The 25,712-nt window shown below is 38.5% G+C and overlaps 2 protein-coding genes across 6 annotated transcripts in view; one reads left to right on the top strand and one right to left on the bottom strand.

The window, feature by feature from the left end:
- The window catches only part of LOC108148026, a 51,598-nt gene that overhangs the window by 6,078 nt on the left and 19,808 nt on the right, over positions 1-25,712 (bottom strand). For all 5 annotated transcript variants that reach the window (XM_017274862.2, XM_017274861.2, XM_041710483.1 and 2 more), the window contains exons 3-5: positions 2,724-3,124; positions 2,478-2,555; positions 1,218-1,350 (exon numbers count right to left, since the gene is read on the bottom strand). In XM_017274862.2, coding sequence (XP_017130351.1) covers positions 1,218-1,350; positions 2,478-2,555; positions 2,724-3,124 — 612 coding nt within the window. The remainder of the gene's footprint in view (positions 1-1,217; positions 1,351-2,477; positions 2,556-2,723; positions 3,125-25,712) is intronic.
- On the top strand, positions 18,224-19,920 carry LOC108148027. The gene is made up of 3 exons (XM_017274865.2): positions 18,224-18,673; positions 18,765-19,635; positions 19,709-19,920. Exons 1-3 carry the CDS (start codon positions 18,627-18,629, stop codon positions 19,739-19,741), a joined length of 951 nt encoding a protein of 316 aa, XP_017130354.1. The 5' UTR covers positions 18,224-18,626; the 3' UTR covers positions 19,742-19,920.

The raw sequence follows: 25,712 nt of genomic DNA, 5'->3' as shown, positions 1-25,712 counted from the left end.
ATGTCCTTTATTTCTCCTTAAAATCCCCTCGACACTCTATTTATCCGCCACACTTCTGTCGCCATTTCCAAGCCAGTGATTTAAAGTCAAAGAAATTGCCATCTTAATGGCACTGACTTAAAATCAAAAGTTCATTGGCAGCCCATTAAAATCAATATGCAAATTGATTGTTTTTTAAACGGATTGAGATTACGAATTGACGGCGATACAATGAGGCAATCAGCAGATCGAAGGAATTACATTGTGTGTAACTAAATTATTTTTCTAAGGCGAGGGAAGGGAAGCACATTTGCGCTGTTTATCATAAGAAAAACATTTTCTGGGGGAGTTGCTTAAAAAGAGAGGCATGGGTACCAAGCAAATTTTGTTCAAAGCTAATTTAAAGAAACATCTAAATAATAAAAGTAAGAATGGTAATTGGTTTATAAAATCATTGTAAAACGTAGAGCTCACAACAACTTAACAAAACTAAAATTAAATCCTCTTTTAGAAAGTTATAAATTTCTTTTAATTTAAAAATATATGATACATTGAAATATAACGTAATTAATTTTAGTTTATCGTTTTTCTCTGGGTGTTTAATAATGCTTCTAATATAGGAATCCGTTTTAAAGCCAGCAACTATGTCAATTTTCTGAAGTAGCTGCAAGCCAACATACCACCTCGTAATCAGACCATCATCAATTAATCATTACCGGTGGATTTCGAAGTCACCTATGCAAACAATAGACATTGTTTTCGATGGGACACAGGACACTGGACACACTGGACGGGTGACACACTGCCAGCTAATTATATGCGGACATACGCATTATGCATGGCTCATTAAAGCGCTGAATACATTTCCAATCGGTGCCCGTAATCCCGCCGGGTTGACATGCTAATTAACTCAGCTCCATTCCTGCAGGAGCAGGAGCAGGATCCTTGCGACCTCGCCTTTTTATTTGTTTATTTATTTATGGGCCGAAATGCGAAATTAAAAATGTATGCCTAGAGGCGGTCGAACTGAAACAAAACGCAAAACCGGTCCCCTCAGATCGGATGAAATAATCATAATTGCGAGCAGCTCCTGCTCCAAAAACCGAATTAACATTTTTAATAAACCCAGCGGCGGCGACAAGGTAAACAGTCAGGAAAATAAACACAATAATCATGGCAATATAATGGAACTCATTTGGAGTGAAATATTGTAAGTTTGAGATATGGGATATACTCACCGATGATGTTCAGTTGAAATGCCATCGACATTTTGGGCTCCGTGTTCACCTGGCACTCGTAGATTCCACTGTCTTTGGCCAGTGGCGATTTCACATGGAGCGTCCATTCCCTGGAATCCTTCGATTCACTCACCTGCCATGGAAATATACACAATTTCAGTTTGAGTTTCAATTTCACTCCACAGCTTACAGTTAACAATTTACAATTTACAATTTACAATTCACAATTCACAGTTTACAGAACTCAGTTTTCATTATTCTGGAGTGGAAGTTTTTCAATTCAATTCGCCCTATCAGTCAGTCCCTTGGCGGAATAATTATTCGCTTTTAAGGCAAAAATTTGCAAGGCTGCAAATTTGTGTTTTCCATTCAATCGTGTTTTTATTTTTTCATGGAAATTAAGCAATTATACAATTGCTATTTGTTTGTTTGTTTGTTGGCTCGGCTTATTTGCAACTGCAACAGCAGCAGCACAGTGGGCAACCCCAAAAAAAAATAAAATGGGTATGAGAGGTGTTTGCGGAATTGTCCTGAGTTATGAGTTGGATTAGCCATTGAAATATCGTTTATTCATGCATAATGAACGTGGCCCTATGACCGTAAATCCCCCCGAGAGTTGGAGTTAACTTTTACATTGTATCCGAATACTGGGTGGAAAGTTTATCGGGATTTGTTATGTTTTGCAGCTAATCTGTGGCTGGATCTGGGGATTACGTTTGGTTTATTGGCTTAGATTTGCAGGTCGTTCACTCTTCGGATGGTTTGTATAAAATTAGCTTGATAGATCCCTCGATAGCCCAGGGATTCTGCATAAATACCAATCTAAACAGGTTGCGGCTCTCCTTTTTTTTCAGAAATTAAATCAACTTCGAAGCCGATTTTGTTTATTTTAAGCGAAATAGCAGTTGAAACGGACCGAAAAGGACTGAAACGGACATTTATTTAAGTTTATTTTGTTAATAGTTAAAATTCACTTTCTTAGCCTGCTGACATTCAACTGGAATTAATCAGAGTCTGAAATCCACTCAAGTGAAAGGATATCAGCATATGTCAACTTTGACATAAGGAAACCAACTTTTGTGCCCTTCGCATTCAATTTTATTAAGAGTGCCAGTGAATATACCTTTCAGGATATTATTTCCCCCCCCCTCCGATTACCCAACCCACTGTGCCCACTGTGCCAGCTGACTTGGAGGCCCCGAGTTAACCATCGCATTCAATTAGTAAGCGAATACATGATGAGATGGACCCTGGACCCACCTGGAATCGCTTGTCGGAAGTGTAGGTGGCGGTGCCTACGGTCAGGATATGCAGATCACGTTTCCGTATCCAGGATACCTGTTGAGCAAAGGAAAAACAAGAAGAAAAATAGGGAGAGGAAAAGGGAAAGAGAAAGGGAGAGGCAGAGAATTGATTAACGAGTGCACATCCATATGATATATATTCGATGTCCTTGGCACGCATCTTCATCACTCTAAAGGGGGTTGCTCGGTTACTTCGACTCACCGATTTATCATGCAGACTGTCCACGCGGCATTTAATTATGGCCTCCGTGTGGCCAGTGCGTCCGGTGATGTTGCGCGGCATGCCAAAGTCGAAAATTGGCAGCGACTGCGACGAGGAGTCCATGTCCATGTCCATGTCCTTGTCCGTGTCCAATTCCTCGTCCTTCTCTCTCTCGTTCTGGGCAAACAGATCGGAGCCAAAGGACGCGTCCAGGAAGGCTAAACTCTTGAAAGTGTGATTCGTGGCTTCCGTTTGTGGCCCATTCGCCGCCGCAAACGATGGCGTAGAGTTCGGAGTTGATGCCGCTGATGGCGACGGTGATGATGACAGGAATGTCGACAGGGTTGGACCATCACTGGAGTCATCTGGATGCCCAGTGAAGGCAGCCGCCACACCAAGTCCTGCAATAACACAAAAGGAAACGGGGTGAGCAGTCGTCACGGAAACGGAAAAGGGATAAAATGCACTTTGAAAAATATATATTTTATTATGTCCTTCAAAAGTTAAGTAAATATTTGAGAAGTTCATTGTTACCAAACTTTTATTTTCTTATCGCCTTTGTGTTATTTCAACACGTTAAAGCTAAAAACTTTATATATTTTATAAAATTGTAGAACAAAAGGAAATTGTTACCCCAACTTTGAAAAAGGTTATAAGCCTATAGAACATTATTTGTCATTTCAGTTAGAATGTGTTATCTAAATATTTCTTTAAAAATGTTATTACATGTTTATAAAAATAGACAAAAATGTATTTTCGTTGTGTAAGGAGTTTGCCGGCTTGCTGTTTGGCTCCGTTTCCTTGTTGGCCAAATGAATTTATAACTCGGTCGGCTTTCCCCCCTTTCCACCCTTTCCCTGTGGCCATTCATCTTGCTGGGTCTTTTGATTTGATTTGTAACCACTTTGGCCACAACTTTTTGCTTCCCCTCGCCGACCACAAAGTAACTTCAATTCAATTCACTTACATCCCCTCTTCTGTTCGCCCAACACTCGCAAAATTTAAGCAAATAAATTCCGTTTTCTGGCTTAAAGCTGCGGGCAGACACACAATTTGCATTCGATTTATTAGCGCGACGCATTTTTATCAGCCACTGCATATGTGCACGAAAATATTTTGCATATCAATTCAGCTTTTTCCCATTTTCAGCGGCGACAATTTAAGCGAATCCAAAGAGCCAAAGTGACAAATTCAATTTGTGCGCAGCAAAACAATAAACAGAACGAAAATGGTAGGAATAATGTGCAACAAGCTACAAATAAAGTAAAAACGAAATATTAAGCATCCGCCATGTTGTCTCACAGCAGCGACGGCAAATATTTGCAAATATGCCAACTAAAAAAAAAGAGAATAAGTAAAGCAGAAAAAAATTACTTTTAAATTCAAATCAACAGGGAATTTGATGTGGACAACCGGTAGTCGAAGGGGAGGGAGGTGGAAAGGGGGGTAGCTGGAAAATGCCCAGCTGAGAGCCGGGAAATTGGGGATATTGGATTGAGTTTGAAGTTGGCAATAAAGTTGAAATAGAATTTTCCAGCGCTTCCTCAGGGAATTTTAGGCTGAAACATTTGGTGTGTATAAAATAAAAGGTTTTCAGAAATGCATTTTCATTTTTATGGGGCTTTTCCGTTATTGGCTTAGAAGTTTCTGTCACAGCCTATTTCTTGAGGCACTAGAAATATGTCTTTATATTGCCAATTTAGCAATACACTCCTATTCCCTCAATAATTTTGTAACATTTAAAAAAAATTTAAGTTCCTTATCAATTAAAATATTAAGAAATTGTTCATAGTATGGTAGTATTGCATCTTTTATTTACGCAAATTCCCATAAATTGTTTGCCAAAGTTTAAACAAGCAGCTGTAGCTTGTTTAAGCCGGTTCCTATTTCCACATAATTTTCAGTCAATTCCTTGGATTATCCAGCCTCGCCCTTCGTCCTGCGACCTTCTAGGGTATCCTGCCGTTCGTGGGTCGCCGCCGAATCCATGTTTTATGCGTACACTCGACTGGAGTGCGCTGGCAAACAAACTTTTTATTTTGCTGCGACGACCTACTTAAAGGTTCCCACCACCCAGCACCCACCATCCCCCACCTCCCCATGCCCATGTCCCTTCCCCTTTTTGGAATGCCGACTGTGAGTCGTCTGGGCTCACCACATGAGGTCATGGAAATGCTTTCCGTTTGTTGTTTTTCTTTATGCGCTGCTGTAAAGTAAAGTAGCAAATTTGTATTTTATTGTTTGTCGCCAACAAGAAGAAAGCGTGCAAAACGACCAAAAAAAATCTAAAAATCTGCGTCTGCCAACGCTGCGAATGAGTGATTTTTCCCTCCCGCACCCGCAAATGGAATTTTTCCACCTAAATGCTCAAAGGAAAATTCGATGGCAAACGCAATGCTGTAGGGAAATTCTCAGACATTTTCCCTGCCAGCTGCAATAGCAGCTGCGAAAGCAATTTTCCATCATCACCATCAATAACTTCATCATTGGCATGCCATTTTACCATACCATTTCAAAGTTTCGGGGGTGAAAATGCCAAAAGCTGCGAAACTTGCTAAACAAATTTAAGCAAGTAAAAGACCAGTAAGCTCTGTTGTTTTCCGTGTTTTTCTGTTTCTGTTTCCGTTTCCGTTTCTATTTTTCTGTTTGTTGTTGTTTTCCACTAAGCCGCAAAGATTTTTTTTTGAGTATTTCCTATAGCAAAATTATTTTTTTCAAGCCTATTTCTGGGAGGAGAAAAGCACGCAACAACTCGCCAAAAACCCAAAACTGATTTCGCAGTGCAGCCAAAGGCGGCCGAAAGTTGGTCGACGCGTTTTGTGTTTTTGGCCAATGTTTGCTGTAGGTCGCGGCACGACCACTTTTCCACGCCCCTCGCCCCTCGCTGAACAGCTTCCGGGCAGAACCTCGTCCTCATCCTGCTGCTGATCCTGCCCCTTCTTTTCCAACAAACACACACATCTGCCACAAGTGTTTCGGCGAAATATTCGTGATGCGCCTGCAGCGATTCGTGTGCATTTGGCAAAGCACTTAAAATGACAAAAATAACAGCAAAATACTAGACAAGCAAGGCAAACAAAAGTGGAGAGCAAGCGGCGAAGTATCCTGCCAAACATTTGGATGTGCACTAGATGTTCCTGCAATCCTTTTCAATGCGGTAGTTGGTTTTGCGTTTTTTGTTGGGCGGGTTTTCAGCTCTTTGAAGATGCGGATTACTCAGATGGTTTTAATGGAGTCAGTTAAGGCAATTAAATCTACCATAAAACTGAGTCAAGGGTGGTTAACTTGTAGTTAGTTTTGATTTAATTAACCTTTTACTTTTGACTTGTACCAGAGTTACATATAAATACATTGGTTTAGGCAAAATAAAAAAACAATATTTCAGAAAATGACTTTTATAAAAAGAGAATTTAATATTTTACAAAATTCCTTGTTAAAAAAAAAAGTTTATAAAGATTCCCCTCTAGTGCTTATATTTAAGATTTTCAACAAATTGTGATAAATATATTATATTATATAATTCCAAAACGACAACTTATAAGATATAAATATATAAATGCATTTGCCCTTTTTTTTGGTACTTAAAATATATCTAGAACCAATAAACAATCTTTAATAATAATGTGTTAATTTTAACTCCACATTTGTATGATAAAAATATTTTACATAATTGTTTTGGTTAAGAAAAACCACATTTGCCTGACATTAGAACGTAAAGAGCATTCATGATTTATATAATTTACACATATATATTTCTAATACTTTCCAGAACATCATTCGTGTCGCCCTGTTGACAGAATGTTCTATTTAAAGAGTCGAGTGCCGAGCCAAAACAAAAAACATCGACTAATGTCAAGTCTGGTAGCTACGGGGCTCGGAAACCGGGGAAAAAAAAACAAGAAAATAAATTGAAATGGCAGGCAATTGAAAACTACCCATGGGTTTGTCGGGCTCTGTCTGGCTTTTTCGGATTTTCGGATATGAATATACAAGAAACTTTGGGTTGGAGTTGGGTGAACGGAAACTGTTTAACTTTAAGACGGCGCAAATGTCAAGAGAGAGTTTCGGATGGACAGGGTTCAATAAACGCTTCCTTGGATTCATCTGCTGCCGTCGGAGAAATCTGATTATTTATGAAGTGACTCAGCCGGCAGTCCCCAAGCAGAGTACCAAGTGTCTATAAAAATAGCAAAACACCAGACGAATTATAATGAGTCCGGGACTCGCGACTCTGAACTCGGCTCACGTTCCAAGAGACTCACGTGGTAGGTAGGTGGCGCAGGACCTCCAGTCCTCCAGGCCGCTCATTGTCATCGTTAACACTCGTGTAATGTCGGCCATAAAGACTCCACTGCCTTCAGCAATTAAAGGCGTGTTCATGGGGCATACAGTAGAAGAGATTTACATAATGCCAAACAATATGGCCGAGGATGGCAACTATTTTTACATGCCCATAATTTGATGACGACAATGTCTTGGCATAACAATGAGTTGCGGCTCCGGGGCTCATGTAAATTTCATTTTACCGACTTTAAGGATAAGCTTTGCTTTCCACAAGCCCAACAACACAAACTTGTTTTTTTTTTTTGGGGGGGTTTTTCACTGCCTAGATTTTCCTCTTGGCCAAAGAGCGGATTTGTTTCGTGTGTGAAATCGAGCGTGAATGTTCAACGTAAATAAAATTCAATTTGGCATTTTCCTTTTAACTCAATTTATGTGTCAAGTGAAAGTGGATTTGAGTCGGACAAACATTGTGTGGCCATGTCCATTCGGCATGTGCCGTATCAAAGTTATAAATGAATTTATGGGGCTGGCTCCTCTCTATGCCCCACAAAATTAATAGCATTTGTGCCGCCGGATTGATTGAATTAACCCAACCAACAATAATATTTCAACCAAAGGGTTCCCAACTGTACGGCTCTATCAAAAAATAAATCCATTGAAATCGCATTTAATTGATGCAATTTAACAGTCACAATTTACCAAAAAAAAGGATAAATAGAGTCGATTAACTCGGCACTCAGGTGAGCATATTTAATGCATTTATTCGGGGCACCAGGTGAGAAGATTAAATGCTGTTAATAACTTGTGCTCGCGTTTGAACTGTTTTTCATGCAGTTTAACAGATGAGCGCACAAATGCGTATTGTGCGTCAATTATGCGGCAGGAAGGTTTATTAAATGACATTTAATTGAGGCAATGTCATGGATGAAATTTACTAGCAAAAACTCTACAGATCAAGCATTCAAAAAGGTAAACAAAAGGGATGCGAGTCAAGGAATATAAACAAAACAAAACAGTATTGTGACTTTTAATTAACAATTTTTAATTTAAGGGATTAATCACTTTGTCAATAATTTTTAATTTTTTTTTTTTAAACTACCTTCTCAGCGGGAAGTTAAAACACAGCGCTAAATATGTTTTCGTCTCCTCAATTAAGCTTCCCCAATGTGTTTCATACACTCTAAATAAACATGATTTCCACAAATATCCATATTCATAATTCATTTTAAAAGGATTCTACTCCTACACCCAAAAAAAATAACTGAAAATTTTGCTTAAATAAGTGTGCCTTAAAAATAAACTACAGACAGTACTATGTAATTTAATTCTAAATATTATAACCACTATACTTTTTTATTTAATTTCTACACCGAAGAGTCTAAAACGGTAGTCAAAGTTTTTATTTGTAAACCACATACATTTATTTCGATACTTTTGTAATTAATTGAGAAATTTATCATACCCAATACTTCACAGCATTCAATAGTTTAGTTTTTATGACAATTTTTATGGATGTATTTCGTTTAGGCCATGCCAGCCAGTATCTGAAATCAGATTCGAATTGAATCATGTCTTATATCTGCTCTCATACCATATGCATATAGTTCCCCAAGGAATCGATTTCGGAAAGACTACTCGAAACATTTTTGTGGCCCACACAACAGACACGCACGCAAGCAGAGACGCACAATCGCACCGTCAGACAAATTTCACATAATCAATTTTGGTTTTAGGCCCATGCCATGCATTGTTCTGGGGCAAAGCTTGGAGATCACAGGACTGAGGACTAAGAGCTGAGAACTGAGAACTGGGAGCTTCAGCTGCTGATGGATGTCTCTGGAGCAATACATCAAACCAAATTAGCAGTTTGTGTTCCATGTTCGAAAAGCCAAAATGCACAGCTATGCGGCACAAGGGGAATGAGATTTAAGGGGGAGGGAAAAGCAGACCTACCTAAACACAGAAAACAATTTTAAAGTGGAATGTGACAATGAACACTTCTTCCAAAAAAAATACATTTTGTTGTAAATCGTTTAAATTTGTAAATAGAATGTAGCATACAAACACTAAGTAAATCGTTTAAATTGAATATGGTACCAATATTTTCATTCAAATATACCTAATAATGTTCATTATTTTTTGCCCAGTGCAGTAATAGAGATATTCAAACGTAGAGACATGCACATAACTCTACCCAGGTGCGTTTTGGGGCATCTAAATTGGCTGACAGCAGACACGACGGACACACACAAATATCGTACAGTGGGTGAAGTGCGCAAAATGGGAAAAGGCAGCTCTAGAGTGAAAGACCTGAAATGCGTTAAATGCGTTTGATGTGCGGAGTGCGTCTAATGTTTGAAAATTTCCATAAAACATGCAATAAACGCCCAAGGACAGCAACACAAGAGCGATGCAAATGGAGAGGGGGATGAAAAGGGTTATGAGGGGCAGCAGGAGCAGCAGGAGCCGCAGGAAGAACAACACTTGCCGGCATAATGGAAAAAGTATAAGGGCCGCCATAAAAGCATAACAAGCTAACGTGTAACGAGGCAGCAACTCGAAGGCTGCAAATGAGGCCAGCTGCCAGGATGCAAAGGCAGGACTAAAAGCAGGACACCCTGCAACCTGGCAACTCCAACTCTGGCCGGGATTAGGTTCACATTGGGTCCTTTTGCGCCTTTGCACCCTCCCTGTTCCGTTGAATCTTCTCAAAAGGTGTCAGGAGAATCGAAGGAGCAGGAGCACGAGCAGTATCTAACATCATGCCATCAGCAGGCGACAATGTAATGCTTCAATTTCACCCACGCACATTTACAAATATGTGGAGGACCATACTGGGAAAAAACCATAGCTTTATTTTAAAATTTAAACACTTTTTCAATGGCTTTGTTTTTAAGGAGATTAAAATAGATTTAAAATACAAACAGCTTGGGCCTCTTATAAAAAAAGGCTACTAAATTCAAGTTGAATGGTTTTTACTTGCATTTTATCTGTGCTAGTTTTTGTGCGAGTTTATTTATAATAGTTTTGCTTGTAAAATATATTTAAAAAATCCTGCTGTTGCAAAAAATAAAAAAAGATAGTAAATTAATGCTAATTGGCTTTCACTTCAGGTCTCTTATTTATTGAGCGCGTACACAATTTGTATAAGAGGTTTAATGAAATATTTATTAAAACACATTAACAATGTTATGTGATGTTAAGTTATGAAATTATTTTAATCAAGTATGTGTAAGCAGTGTTTGCTGAGCATGTATACAATTTATGAAATAAATTTAATTAAAGTGGCTTAACTTTATTTAGTTAAAAATTATTAAAAAAAAATGGTTTTAATTGAATATGTGGCTAGCCTAGTGTTCAATTTATGAAAAAATGGAAATTGATTAAGTGGTTAAACTTATTTATATCAAAATCATTTTTATTTTGAGCAATTCCTGGTGTTCAATTTTGATTAATGGCAGCAAAAAACGCCGATTGGCAGATGCATTCTTCATTTAATTTTCCCAGTGCAAGCACACAGTGAAAGAGACATGCATCAAGTGCTTGCTTCGTTTTCCAATGGAAAATTGCACGGCAAAAGGAGTAGCAAAGAATTTGATGCTCAAACAGATGGAAAACGAAAGCGGAAATGTTGTGCTAAGCCACGCACGTCCTGCCACGCCCACTCACCGTCCGTCCGCCCCTCTTTTCTGACCCATTTCCTTATCTCCTTCCGCACGAACTTGGCATGTGTATGTGTGACTATTTACATTGTCACACTTTCATCATTGTGTCAGAGTTTGGCTCCGTTATCTTCTGCTTTACTCAGCTCTTCAAGGATATGCCCAAGTATGTGGGTGCTGAATGGGGGGGCGGGAGACGAGAGGGGGCGTGTCAAGTGGGGGCGTGTCCAAGCAGACAGCTGCTGCTCAATTGCATTATCCTGCGTCCGCTGATGGATGATTGTTACTGTTCTAGCGCCAGCTATCCTTGTATCCTTGCATCCTGGTGTCCTGGCATCCTGACGCCCTTTGTGCTGCTTATCGCACTTGCAGTGCCTTGTAGTTTGGCATGGGCAACGCTTTTCCAAGGATAATTGAATATATTATGTGACGGCACATTGTTAAAACGAATCTAAGTCATTTCTCTACTCGAGTGAAAAAATTAAAGAAAGAATATCCAGTGCATTTATCTAATGCATATGATAAATCTTTTGGCTTTTAAGCATCTACGCTTTTGTGCAAGTTATTTGTGTATGTAACAAATTAAATTAGGAATATGTTAAGTTCACAAAATATGTTCTGATACTAAATCAACCAATATCAGTGTGGTTTATAAGCATCAACAAGGTATCAGAATAAAACTTTATACTCCATTATTTTAACAACATAAAATCTACCAAATCTGTCTCGATACATAGCTTATTTAAAAGGTCTTATCGAAAACATCAAGCCACTAACAACTTAAATATGAATATATTTTAATACTTAAGCCTCAGCAAGCGGAAATGATCTGCATCCCTTTCCGCTTGAGGTTCGTTTCCCCTTTGCCACAAACTACCCACTCAACTCGGATCGATTGCATTTTGAAAACTTTTGCCAAAGCTGGATAAAAATAATAACAAAGCCGACTCAATTGCTGCCAACCACCACCTTTCAACTTGAAACAATACAAAACAAGCAACAACGGCGGAAAATAGAAAACTTTGCCTCTTGTGCAAAAAAAGTTCGAGTACAAAGCAATAATAAGGAGCTCATCATGAATTTTAGAACAAGTGGCTGAAAGTAAAGCTCACACACACACACACACACTCACAAATGATGGTGTTCTAAAGGCTGCCCCATCTGCATCACGTATACGCCCGGTGTGAGAGCCACCTGGAAGCAAACGTTTGTTGTGGTTGCTCTCTTACTGCCATTGCCCCCGAGAACCGGAACCAGAACCACTGGTCAGCTGAAAGGGCCGTTCTGTGTGGGACTTGCGGCCTGACAAACCCACTCCATCACCGCCACCTCATCCGGCTGGGCAGCAACTAGAATAAAATTTAATTAACCTGAAACCTAGTTTTCTGCTCTAAGAGCCTGGGCCTCAAAACCCAACGTCCAAGCCAGACGGCTTCAACTTGGCCGAATGGGAATTGCAAATGATGTAAACACGAGGCGGCAGCAGAACAAAACAGAGAAAACAACAGAATAGAACTGCGGAGAAGGTACATCTGGAGAAATTAAAGGGCCCTTATTATTAATTAATTTGCTATTAATTACATCATTGCAAAAAGAAAAAGCAATTTAAGCAACTAAGTAAGATCTAAACAGAGAGATTGCCTTGCAAGTCGTAAGCGATTTGGATCATAAAACTTGTAAGATATAACTTTTATATTGGATGATAACTTTAAGATTATAATTAAATCTATATAATTTATATCACTACGTATTTAAAACAATTTAGCAAGATCTAAGCAGAGAGATAAAACATACAAATCTTAACAAGACATCTTTACTTATAAATAAAAGCATTTATAGGTATATTTGAATTTAAAGAACTTACTTTTGTTTTTGGTTTTTTTTGTTGCTTAACAAATTCAAATACTTTTTACAACAACTTTAGCCAGTAAGTATAAATTTGTTTTCTCTCTGAAGTACCTTTTTCTAAAACACTTTGTGGCTGTGCATTATAAATTATCAAGGGCTCTAATTTGAATGGCAAAGCGACGATGCTAACTTTTCTTTTAAAGAGTTCCGGGTGCTCTTATTGTTTTTCCTCCCGCCTGGGGGCCATTTCCATAGCCATTTCCACAGCCATTTCCATAGCCATGGTTTTGGCCAGGTGGGCACACATTTTGCGTTTTTTTTAACTTTGTCAAAACACAAACAGGGGCACAAAGACAACAAGTGGCAGAGCCCGAAGTCCTGACAGTCCTGACTCCCGACTTCTGACTCCTGTCATCAACCTGTATTAGAAACCCTCGTTGGTTTAAGTCTTAGCGGTCTTTAATTGGAAACTAACTATGCCTTACACCTATGTAAGCATTTGCCATCAAGACCCGGGGGTAAATCACCCACTGTTTGTCTTTTAGCAACAATTAAGCAAGTTTCGGTTGCTCGCACTGGCTGGCAAATTGCCTCGATAAAAACTTTGGTAATAGCTAACGGAGGCTGGCAGATAATCTACTTTGCAGCCAGCCAAGCAAGCTTCGAATTAATTAAATAATGCCGGCATAATTGACATGGTTTACATTCGCCTCGGGCCAAACACATTCTAAACGGAGCTTTTAGCTATTTTCTTTGATCATTTCAAATTGTCGGTATGGCACATTTGAATGTGTTTTTGGCCAAACAGAACAGTAATTGCTCCGTGTGATGGGGCTAATGAATTGAATTCACCCCATCGACCTCAACAATCCGACTATGGGCATGCGTCTAATTGGATTTTGGTTAATTTTAAATGTAGCGATAAGTGTCGCCATTCAATGTCTAATTCAAAAATTAAAACAGCAGTTATCACAGCAAAACGAAACCACTTAGCGGACAGCCACCAACCGAAAAAGCCGCGAATATTTCAGTTTCACAATTTAATATCTATTAATTATGCATCTAACTCAGGGGGCGTTAAAAGAGTGGGCGTGACAATACCGTAAATCGATAAAAGCTAAAAAAAACAGGCAACATAATTCTCCGGCTAAATAAATAATGAAAGCCTCTTTAATTTTCATTTATCCCTGGCTAGCAAAGCCACTAAAAGCCACCAGTAAAAAGCAAAAATAAACAATAATAAAGAATCACAAAATGAAAGAATGCCACCATAGTCAAATAAAACAGTCTACTTGAATTGAAAAAAATGTCTCATGCCATATACAAAATGTTATTATTAAATCATACACTAATCAATCGTTGTAATTATTAAAAACATAAAACATATTCTCACATACATACATGCCATTAGAAAACTTTATTGTAATATTTATTGTAATAGCCTAGCCTATTTAATATAAATTGTATTTGTAACTTCTTTAAATAATAATATTGTTATTGTTGTTAATAATGGTAGATATCAGTTCTGCCAATTGTTATCAAAAAAACTTACTTATACTTCATTGCTTTATTTTATGAATCACAGAAGTTTCCAGTGATTTGAAATCAATTTAAAATATAATTTTATAAATCTGTGAACGAAATAAAAGCTGTTATGGCATTTTTAATGATTGAAAAATATTTTGGTAAGTTTAACTCCATGTTATAAATATCTGCTAATGTACCCAAAAATTAGGCAAGCTAAAGAGCTTTTATTTTTGGTTGCAAGCTAATAGTCGAAATGGGCAATATCCTCTGTCATCAGGTGCATTACCAAAGCAAAGGAAACTTTTTGCCGTAGGGACCAAGAGACCGAGAGACCAAGAGAATTGGAGAAAATGAGAAAGAGAAGACCGGGGAATTGTTGACAGGAAGCAAGCCGAAACGGCAACAACAAATTAGCCGACCCATAACCACAGTGCAATCAATTGTAGTGGTCCAGAAGACACATTCGAGCGGATCGGCCAGAGGAGAGAACAAAAACGAAAGCGAAAACGAGGACGCAGTGCCTCCAAAAGCACTTTATATGCCGTGGTAATGTCGCCTAATAAACGTCTTCACTCAAGTGCGCTTCTGCCACCCACTTTTGCAGCCACCCAGTCACCCAGCCACCCAGCCACCCAACCACCCACTTTTGCAAACGAGAGGTGTGTGTGTGTGGGAAAGGTCGAGCAAGTAATTATGATTTATGTCGCTGTGGAGAATGTGCAAGGCGTCTAATTGTGTGGGCGGTGGTCGTTGGCTACAATTACGCCCATCTCCATCATTTCCCCCCCTCAAATATCTCAGCTATTATGTCAAGCTTGCCGAAAATAGTGGAAATCCTATACGAATGTCGGATAAAGTAATTACAGGATGCTTATTTCCACCCAGCCAAGGACTGGACAGGACGTAACAGGACCTGAGAGAGTGGTGCGAATGAATTGCATGCTAATGCGACACCACCTCCCACCTCCCACCCCCTCCTTAATCCTGGCTCATTAAAATAATTTAACTTGACCCGAACCTGGTGGAGAAAACCTGGATTCCTGGAATACTTTTGTGGCCGCCTAATGCTAATGAAACGGTATGCCTCCTTTCGGTGCCATTTAAGTCCTGCCGCAAAGGATTCTCCCTCTTCACTGGGAACAATTGAAAAATCAGTAAACGATGCCGCATTGTCAACGCCGTGGAAAATCCCTGTGGAAAACTGGGCAGTCGTCATTCCATGAGTGGAGCATCATTCGCACTTAATTAGTAGAATGCCCGATTTAAAAGTGGGCGTGTCCAATCAGCTGTGGGGCTTAATTACAGCACTGGCATTTCGAATCGGACTCCAACAGATGCGAGCTCTTAAAACCATTGAATGGCTGGGAAAATGGAAAATGGCGAAAATGGCAAATGATTGCAAAATAGCCAGGAAAAATTCCATTTCCAAATAAGACTAGAGCAAAAGCTGTTTAGGGTTTCCTTTTTAAAAGCAAAATTCTTTCTGTGTTTAGAGCAGAAAAGAAATAAGAGACTGAGCTTATATGAATTGGAAAAGAAAAAAAGTGGGAAACATAGCTCACAAAAACAAAAGTAAGTAAACTAAGACCAAAGACATTTTTTTAAAGCGTTTCTTAGACTTAATCAAATTAAGCCTTTGCTCGAGCAAAATAATGCCAATTAAGACAAAGGAATGTAGTTGAAAGAGTTTTTAGTAGCAACCTTTTTTTCTTAAGATCATTTCATTTTTTTTGCAGGTGGCAAAACTTAAGAGCTACCATTTTCAGTTACCAAAGTATGTTGACCAGCAATAAAGTATCTACTGAAATCGTGCAGAAAGTATCTTAAAACCGAAATGCAGCTTTTAAAAAGTTATTGCCGCAAAGAAACAACTGAAAAGTAGTTCAAGCAAACGGAAAGTACTTTAAGCCACTGAACAGTAAAAGCTGAGAATCAGTCTTAAAAGTATCTCTTAGCTGCAGAAAATCATCTTTTGCTACTTAGCCACCAAATACTCCTTTAAGCTATCAAACAAAAAGGGAAAGAAAGAAAGTTTGCGACTCTTTCCAGCAACTACTCTCCAAACCGAAATATGTATTTGAGAGCACAGATAAATTGCACCTAAAAATATAATCCCAAGACAAGTGCGTCCCATGTAAGGATAAAGTATATCAATTTATATAATATATTTTTAGATGGTCCCTAACATATTTCCGGCCATTAAACGTAAGCGTGTAAGCTGGAGATCCCTTTTTTGCTAACTGGATTATGTGCAATCCAAAATGGTTGACGGTTCATCAAGGAGGCCATCAGCAAATTAGTCAAAGAAGTTCGAGTTGGAATAGAAATTTGCTTAGCTGTCGTAAATTCCGAAGGGGCACAAAGGCTAATCGGGCGGCTAATCAGGAGGAGCCATCAAAGACGCTCCGAATCCTTTTCGCCCAAGTGAGGGACTCAAGTGAAAACCCTTGCCGCAGGAGCTGGCTCTAAAAAAAAAACGCAGCTCAAACTGCGTGCCAGGACATCATTATGCTAAAATATTGCTCGGCGGTACTTAATCAACACAAAGGCTGCGAGGGCGGCTGCCACGCCCCGCTGTCGATTTAATTGCCCCACAGACACTTCAATGTCAGCATAAATTAAATTTTGATTTCGCCGCTCGGGCGACTGCGGCGCCTCTAATGAAATTCCGCACGCCAAATTGCACAGGCCCTCCAGAATGGCTCATCCACATGGCACATGGTACATGGCACACCTCCCATCTTGGCAGCTTCTGCTCCTTCAGTTCCTGCCTTTCCAGGACCTCCTCCTCCCTCGTTGGATCCCCATCTTCCTGCCACAACAACAAAGATGATGATGAGCTCATGATGTGGCGGCCTGAATTGAGTTGGTGGCCCAAGCTAGTCGTTGCTCAGTCATTGTCGCATCAATTAATTTCAGCACGAGCCACGACCAGGAACTCCACTGGCTCATCACCATCAGCCCATCAGCTACCCTCCATCAGCCACACTGGAAATTAGCTGGGATTACTTCTTAGGCATTTGTCAAGGGTACATTCAAAACAATTAAAATATACTTAATAAAAATCAAAAAAAAAAAATATATATAGATTAATGGAATGCTTCTAAAATATATCAAAATAAAATATAGAAATTAAAAATATAAATAAAAATATAAAATATATACATTTAAAATATATAATCATAATATATATGTAATGTGTAAACAAATTCCCTTTTATAAAATCAATGCCCAATCAATTTCGAAAGCTTCAAAAAAAGTTCCAGTTGGTATTCCTAATAGCGAATTTCATATATGATAAACTTAAAATTTTATTTCCACACCTTCCGTCATAAAAGTGAAATTGTATATTAATTTATATTTATTTTATATTTTTTTTATTTATATATTTTTTTCAGTACAGAATTTTCATCCTACGCCACCGCAACAACAGTTTGCAATTGAATGTGCGGAAGCGTTGTGGAGGCGTGGCACGTAATGAGCTTAGTAGTGGCCAAAACCTAAGGTGGCCAAGTCAGAGTACATTTTGGTCGAGTGGCCCGCATCTTGCGGATGTTCGTGGGGGTTAAAGAGGGGTAAGTGTGGGGTTAATGAGGGCTAAGTGTGGGTGAGAGTGACACGGAAGGGATTTTAAAGTCGGTTGATTACGGGCGAGTCGACTTGAGGTCCCAGCCTCACCAAAAACGACAAAAAACTGAAACTGATTAGCGACACGTGTCCGTCTTTCGAAATGGTTTTTCCTTTTAGTTTACCAACACCTTAAGGCCTTGAAGATTTATTTAACACTAGAGCTGGATATCTTTTTATCGATAGTTGGGCACCTAATGAATGATGTTTAGTTTTGTGATATGTTAGTGCAAAGGTTATAACTGCTAAACATCAGATTATTAATGATTTTCGGACTTTCGATTTTTTATAGCTTATTTATTAATTATTAATTATAGCAAAGTTTGCAAAAAAAAGCTAACAGAGTATTAGTTTGGTTTGTGCTCCGATATACTTGGTAATAAATAATATATATACTTGCGGCAAAGAATAACAAAATATTAAATGAGTTACTCAATTAATTTAAATAATTTAAATTTAAAGTAAATTTCATTTATTAATAATCAAATGCCTAAACATGTGACAAAACGGTTGCCTAAGTTTTTTAGAAGCAGTTGAGATATACTTCGTAATTTGTACAACAAATATAAGACATTCGTAGCTGCAAATGTTAAACAAACTTTTAAATATCATCAAAAATATAAGTTTCACTTCATAGATTTGCACAATTTAAATTTAGATTGAGTTATAATTTTACCCCCTTTACCCTTTACCCGCTGGCGTTAATCCATCCACGCTATCGGCAGCTAGTTTTTGCCACAGGGAGCTGAGCTGCGCTGAAAGTGAGCTGCCAACTTGCAGCTGACGGGTTTTGTCAGTGGGAGCTGCAGCTACAACGCCTGTCAAAGTGACTGACGAAGCACAAATCAGAAAACTTGTCGAGCAATTGGAACGGGAAACCACCGGGCACCGGGCTTCACAAAACAGAAAAAAAAAAAATCAGAAAAAGAAACAAGAGGAAAGCAGTTCTCCCATAATGGCGTCAAATGAATTGGACAAACCGAGGAAGCGGGCTGAGAAACAGTGAGTAGGGGTAACACTTTCTGCCACAGCGCCCAGCCCAGTTTAACAGCAAAACCACCCCCCAAATCTACCACCCCTCCTCTCCACCCAGCAATCAGTTCGTCGGCCCCATTGTCTACAAAAATGAGATGCCCGGACCATCGGTAGATTGCAAATTACTGCCCTGCGGCAGGGATATTCTGGAGCACACTCTGGATCCGGTTTCGTATCCCGACGAGGAGTCTCGCATTTTGCTTCACTTCAGGGGACTTCATTCACTGTTTGACTTTGATTTGGTTAACCAGTCGGTTTACGATAAGCCGCCCAGGAATGTGCAGCAAATGGATCCGAGGGATGCAGCCTTATTGGCGGACATAGATGCCTTGGATTGTGGCTATGGCAAGCCCAAATCAAGTCGGGCCCAGGAATGTGCCCAGATGTTTGCCAAGGAGCGAGTTCAGGCGCCACGTCCACGTCCTCCAGGACTACAGCGTCCAGCGGCCGAGACAAAAAAGATCCCGAAAAGCCTGCCACCCATAAGTCTAGAGCAGCAAAAGCAGCTGATTGACAGGACCTTCGAGGAGATCAAGAAACCCCTACTCAGGCATCCCACAAAGCCCAGAAGTAATGCTCGACCTGTGGCCATTTTGCCTATTTTCCCAGATTCAAACTTACAGAACTACAACTTCATTCAAATGCAGTTCGATATTGCACCTACAGAGAATAGTCAGAACTTAATCAAAGACTGTGGCAACTATCTGATCAACTTCAATGCCACTCAAGATATTTGCCAGTCTGGAGAACAACTCTATCTATCAGATCAGCGCTATAAAGAGGAAAAAGCCCCTGAAAATGCAGAGCGTGGCGAGCGGCTTATACTCATCGAAAGAGATGCTGCCCTCTATTACGTTAGTGTGGAGAAGCACATCAAATTAAGGCGGGAACGGCCACGCCCACAGGCCGTGGCCAACAAGTGTCTGCTGGTAAGTCTCAGCAAGCCACTCACAAAATTTATGCCAATAAATTCATAGACAACTGAACTACACTTTTATACAGCAGGTCAAACGAGTACCAATGGAATCGAAATAGGAGGGAATTGATTTTTTTCTGGCAGCATGATTGAAATTCCCCTGTTGAGAAAACAACTGGCCAGCGATGAAAAAAGCTATAACAAAATTGATATGAAATTCTTACAAATTGAAAGAAGTTTTCTCTGCAAATGCTTGAAAATATGTTGCATAAACAAAAATAAAAATGCCGAAAAGCTAGATTGAACTTTTTGCCTTGCTCTTTTCATATTTCGCCTTGAAATATTTTGTTTATTACAGTTGATTTAAGGCATACAAATTTATCTAGTCATTTAAGAAATACCTTACTTTAACATTTTATTAAACTAGAATTTCAAATTGATTGCCTCAGAGTTGTCAATAACAAATTAAAACCATTTCTACGGGAAATACTTAGAAATAATGCATAAAAAATAAAATAAAAATGCCGAAAGGCTAGAAGACTTTGCCATGCTGTATTTGGTTTTATGCAATTGAACAAGTTTAAGTCTTTGTTTTCAAAAATTCCAAAAATATCATTCAAACACTTGACTTTTAAATATAATTAACTAAAAATAAAAACCAAGCTAAATTAAAATTGAATACATTTTTGGTAAAAACATAGTAATTATGAATATTTAATATCTCAGAGCTGTCTTACAAAACATTCTTGCATTCCGTTGTAAAACTAAAAAGGCATCTGCTTAAGTTGATTAAGTTAAACAAGTTTATTAAGTTATTTTATAAAACTTTTGTCTTTTTTTCTGAAGAATTCTTAAAAATAATATTTAAATACTAAAAATAAAAACCTATCTAAATTATAATTTTATTAACTTTTCGTAAAAACGTAGTAAATATGAATATTTAATATCTCAGAGCTCTCTTCAATTCATTCACTCCATAATAAAACTAAAAAGGCACCTGTTTACCTAGAATTTAATGCTCGCATGTAAAGTTAATCTGAAATGCCGGTGCTTGTTTATTATATGATGCGGTACAACTGGCAGTCAAAAGTTGCCAGGCAACTGCCTCCATCTGGAATGGGAGTCCTTGCTGGCCACCATCTACCATCCAACCAGTGTCCTTTAAATGTAGAGCGATGCAGCATCTTCCTGGCAAGCCTGGCAATCCTGGCAAGAGCTGCTACGATTTTAAAGCATTTCTATAGACTTGCCCACACACAAGTACTATATATATAGTATATATTTGCCGGGGAGAATCAATGTGAGAAATAGACAATTTTTATGACGTTTCCTGTGAGCCACGATTTTTATTTCATTTTATTTTAAATTTTTTTTCCGTCGCCCTCCGTCCGCCACTGTGGTTCACTGCGGAATCCTATTTCATTTGGCCAGACGCTCGGAATTTGTTGTGGCAGCGATTTGGCAGGAAAACCGAAGCCAGGCCATGCTATTCCCCCATTTACTGTGATGTCGCATGCAGCAGATGTCGCTGGGGGAATGGCCAACCTGCCACAATTTTGTTGGCCAGCACAAAACTTATAGGACATCCAGCAAAGGGTAACGTCACGTTGCACGATGGCTTAAATAGATTAGCCAAAATGCTATTCCTGCGGTCTGCGGAACTGTTGCTCTGCACCAGGAAAACTCAAAAGTGAAATAAAATAACAAAAAACCAACCGAAAAACAGAAAAACAGAAACGGAAATTGTGAGGCTTTCAAATCAGCTCGAGAAACTAATGTGCCGACTTCAAAGGCAAACAAATTCAAGTGCATTGAGCCCGCAACAAATCAAAGACGCCTCAACGACCTTTCTCTCACTATTCTGGCCAGCATTTCCCTTTCCGCTTCCATTTCTCTTCGCCATTCTCTTAGCCATACATCAAAGCAATCAAATGGACCCAAGTGTATCTATCAAGGCGATAAGTAACACAAAAAGAAATTCAAATCTCGCTTAAAAGAGGCGAAACCCTGGAGGATAATACAAGTATGAGGGATGCAGAGAATGTTGAGAGGAGTACACTTAAAATAACTTAAATGCGAGTAAGTTATTAATGGAAAAGCTTTTCTTAGCATTTATATTAATTTACTTTAAATCAAGGAAAACTCAACAAAAGGGTACATTTTAATGAAAGCCCTTTTCTTTAATAGTTGGTGAAAAACTATAATAAGACTAACATTTTGTATTGTTTTGTGATCTGCTCAAACAGATATAATTATTTTTTGATTTAAAAAAAATGTTCAGAAAAGTAAATTTACATTTTAGAAAATTATAATTTAAAAGAACGAAATTTTAATTAACTTTATATTTTTTACATTTGGTTAAACATGTGAAGTGTTTTGTGATCTACTGAACTCAATTATGCTTTAAAATGGCAAACAACAATTTTTAAAAGAGAAAATCTTTGGACTTATCTTTCTCTTAAAGTATTTCAGTTTAACCCATTTTTCTGTGTGTGTTTTTGGAAGAGGCAACGAAACGATTTCATTTATAAATTGAGCTTCTGTTTTTTTTGGCAGCGTCTAAGTTACGAGAGGTTGCGACTGGTTGGCAACAAATTATCGCTCTGGCACCTAGCCATCGCTCCCTTCCGAATCCGAGTCCTTCCCCAAATCCTTGACTGAAATGAACTCTTTGGGGCGTGTGAGTGTGTTTGCCGGTCTCAAAGAACTGACCAAGCAATTTGCCTGGCCCAAAGGCTAACCAACACCTCATCGCTCACACGATAAAGAGGAGAGGCTGTGGATGTGGACGTGGATGTGGATGTGGTGCGCAATGGTGGATCCTATCCTATCTTACCCGGAGTGGACTTTCGCCTTAATTAAACAGATTTGTTTGCCGACTTGAGAGCTGTGCTGGCGAGTGTGTTTTTCGACCCGACGACCACGCCCATCGCCCATCGCCCATTGCCCGTCTAAACAAAGAGTGTGGGTCAAGAATTATGGCAACACGAAAAGGTCAAACCCGTTCTCGGTTTTCAATACTTATTGGCTATATAAGCTTGCTCTTTCTCTTAGCCATGACCTCATAAACATAAAACGTAAATTCCAACGAGATGGCACTTTCCCACTTGCTAATCCTTAATTTGCAATAAAAAAGATTCATGATCTATATAACGTATCGGTGTTTTGTTTTTCGTTCTCAGCCGGCCTTCGCCACTAATATTTTACTGTCACTAAAATCACAACGTTGCTGGTTTTCGAAACGACATTTAATGTTTTTTTGGATTAAGTGCAAGCAGATGGTGGTACAAATAGCAACCTAAATTGGTACAATTATTGAATTTCGTAAAAATTGTAGTTCTTAGTATAATAGTAAATGTCAGCAAGCTAAATGTTCTAGCACCTTCAAGATACAAAAATTATGATGTTACGAAATATAAAAGCCTTTGACTATATAATTCCCCTTTTTTTGAGCGTTAAAAAATGTTTTAATATCTAAAATCTTTAAATCCTAAATAATGTAATAATCCTTAATAAAAATGTTATACCAAGGCATTATTGTGATTCTTTTCTAAATTATGTATCTTAAATAAAAAAGTGCTTTTTCTTAAAGTAAATGTCTTAATATTTTCTCTTACTCTTTAAAGCTGTCAGCAAAGAAATGAATAATGGCAGGCAAAGACAGAGCGAGCATGTGAATGCGAACATCCACCTGGAAATCTAACAAAATCTCTCGGAAATTGCCAGCAAATTCGCAAGCATAAATTCCGGGCAGCTAAAGTTGGACATTTCGAGGGTCAAGTGTAAAGTTAAACAAAAACGCTTAGCTTAGAGGCCGACAAGAAGAAGGAGCTGCTCTGGCCAGGATTTATGCTGCGACATTGCCTTTTGTTGACGTTGGAATATTCACATTACACAGGGCGAACAAGAAGGACACACAGAAAGAAAAAGAGGAGGATAAGTGATGAGGGCGACCCTCAAGTGCCAGCAGCGGCCAAAACGATGTCAAGTCAAAAATGGGAGAAAAAGAAACTAATTTCATAAGATGGTGTCAACTGCAACTTTTGCTTGGTGAGAGGGCTCCTCGCACTGCACCCCTCGAGCATTTTCTTCCCCTGCTCGAGTGCTCTTTGGACTGCATTAAACGGCCAAGGAAAACCAAAGAAAGCCGGGGAAAGCCGAGGAAAGCAGAGGAAAACTGAAGCTGATGATGGCCACTGCTGAGAGCTAAATGCACTGGCAGATTACCGCAGACAAGAAAAAAATTAAAGTGCGTCATGCCACCGGCCTCCCCAACAACCACCTAATGAGCTTCTTGCTGCCCCAGCTTAAAACTCATAATCAGCACAAAAATTCCACTCGGGCGGATACTTGATACACTAAGAAAGGGAGTTACAAGTTTTTCTTTAGTTCTTGAAATCAAGCAACTTTAAAATGGGCTAACAGAAAAGCTATGTGCAATATAAATTAATCAACTTAAAAAAATACTATTTGTTTATCTACAAATTAGCTTGTAAAAATAAATTTATTATATTGTATTATGAAAACACTAAGATTATTAAACACCTTTGAAAAATACTATTTGTTTATATATAAATTAGCTTATAAAAACAAATTTAAAATACACAAGGATACAAACATTACAACAAGAACACAAACAAAATACAAATATCTTTATCGTTAAATTTTCTTAGAATTATTTTAGTTAACAAATATAAAATACTTTTTAAATAATTTAATTTTAAACGTCATAACACAAATGTTTTGGTAAATAAAAAAAATTTGGTTTAATAATGTATCAGCTTGTTAAGACATAAATTTTTTAAATACAGTGAGTTTTTCGTTTCCTTTTGTATTTCATCTGTAAAAATTAAAAACTGTAGCCAAATTTTTGTTGCACAAATAAATTGCAGGTAAAAAATTGATGAAACAATTTCCATGGCGATTACAGCATTCCATTCCATTAAAAATTGTACTGTTCCCCGAACTGATTTGCCTTATACACGCGAACAAAACAGTTAATTAAACCGAAAAAATGCCTTAATCAAAAGTTTTGTGCCAATTATTGTTGTTGCAACAACAAGTCAGCAAAAATAATTCGATTCAATGCGAGAACGTTACTGGCCGCAAAATTGAGGTCTGTAAAACGCAGCCATATTCTTTATTCTTTACTCAAAATGTTTTTCTACCCCAACCACACAAAATTACGTTGGGGAAATTTGCAATGTTGATTTCCATTATTTATGGGCTGCTCGTTGGGGCTGCTATTGAAATGCCCCAGGGTGTTCGAGGGTGAAAGTGGGCGATGGGCGGTATTTATTGACGAGCGGAATGGCATGTAAACCACAAATTAATTGGCTTGGTTAGACACCGCAACGGACCAGAAAGTTGCATAAAACTTTGCCGCCTCGATTGATTGATGTGGCCTGGCATTTTGCAGGTAATCAGGGGCCAAGGAAACAAGCTGAGCGAAAGGCGAAAGGCGAAAGGAGACCGGGCAAAGGACCTCCTGGCCAAGTTGCGAAACAGGCCGCTAAACAACGTCGCTGGATATTTATTTTGTTTTCCATTAAAGATTCCTTTAAACTTGCCTTCGTATGCAAGAACTTTAGGCAAGTAGAGCTGGATTGGCAAATCATTTCCCGCTGAGTGGGCAAAAAAAAATGGAAAAATAAATATTCACGTTTTGCGTAGATTTATGCTGGCCATAACTTATCGATTTAGTTTAGCCTTTTATTAATTATCTTTCACTAAATGGTATTTTATTTATTTTCTTCACACAACTCTTAAACAACTTTTTCGATCTCTCTTGTAATAAATTATTTCTAACTGCCGGCCAAAATCATGAGCTGCATAAACTTAACTTTCCAATCATGAATCATTTAAGTATCGCAAAAAGTTGACTTTTGTTTTTCACTTTTTGCACCAAAAGAAGAACAAACAATTTTGTACGAAACAAATTAAAACTTTTAGCCAAACTATTTAGATACAAATGTAAACAGATGGTCAGCCACGAGAAATGTTAACCCAAGTAAAGGAAGTGGAACAATGGCAAAGGTCAGGGTTTTCGGAACCAAAAGAAAACAAGGAAGTCTAGCGGAAACTTGAAAT

This window comes from Drosophila elegans, unplaced genomic scaffold (assembly GCF_018152505.1).
Source record: "Drosophila elegans isolate 14027-0461.03 unplaced genomic scaffold, ASM1815250v1 contig_814, whole genome shotgun sequence".
NCBI lineage: Eukaryota > Metazoa > Arthropoda > Insecta > Diptera > Drosophilidae > Drosophila > Drosophila elegans.
This window is presented reverse-complemented; position numbering and strand designations above follow the sequence as displayed.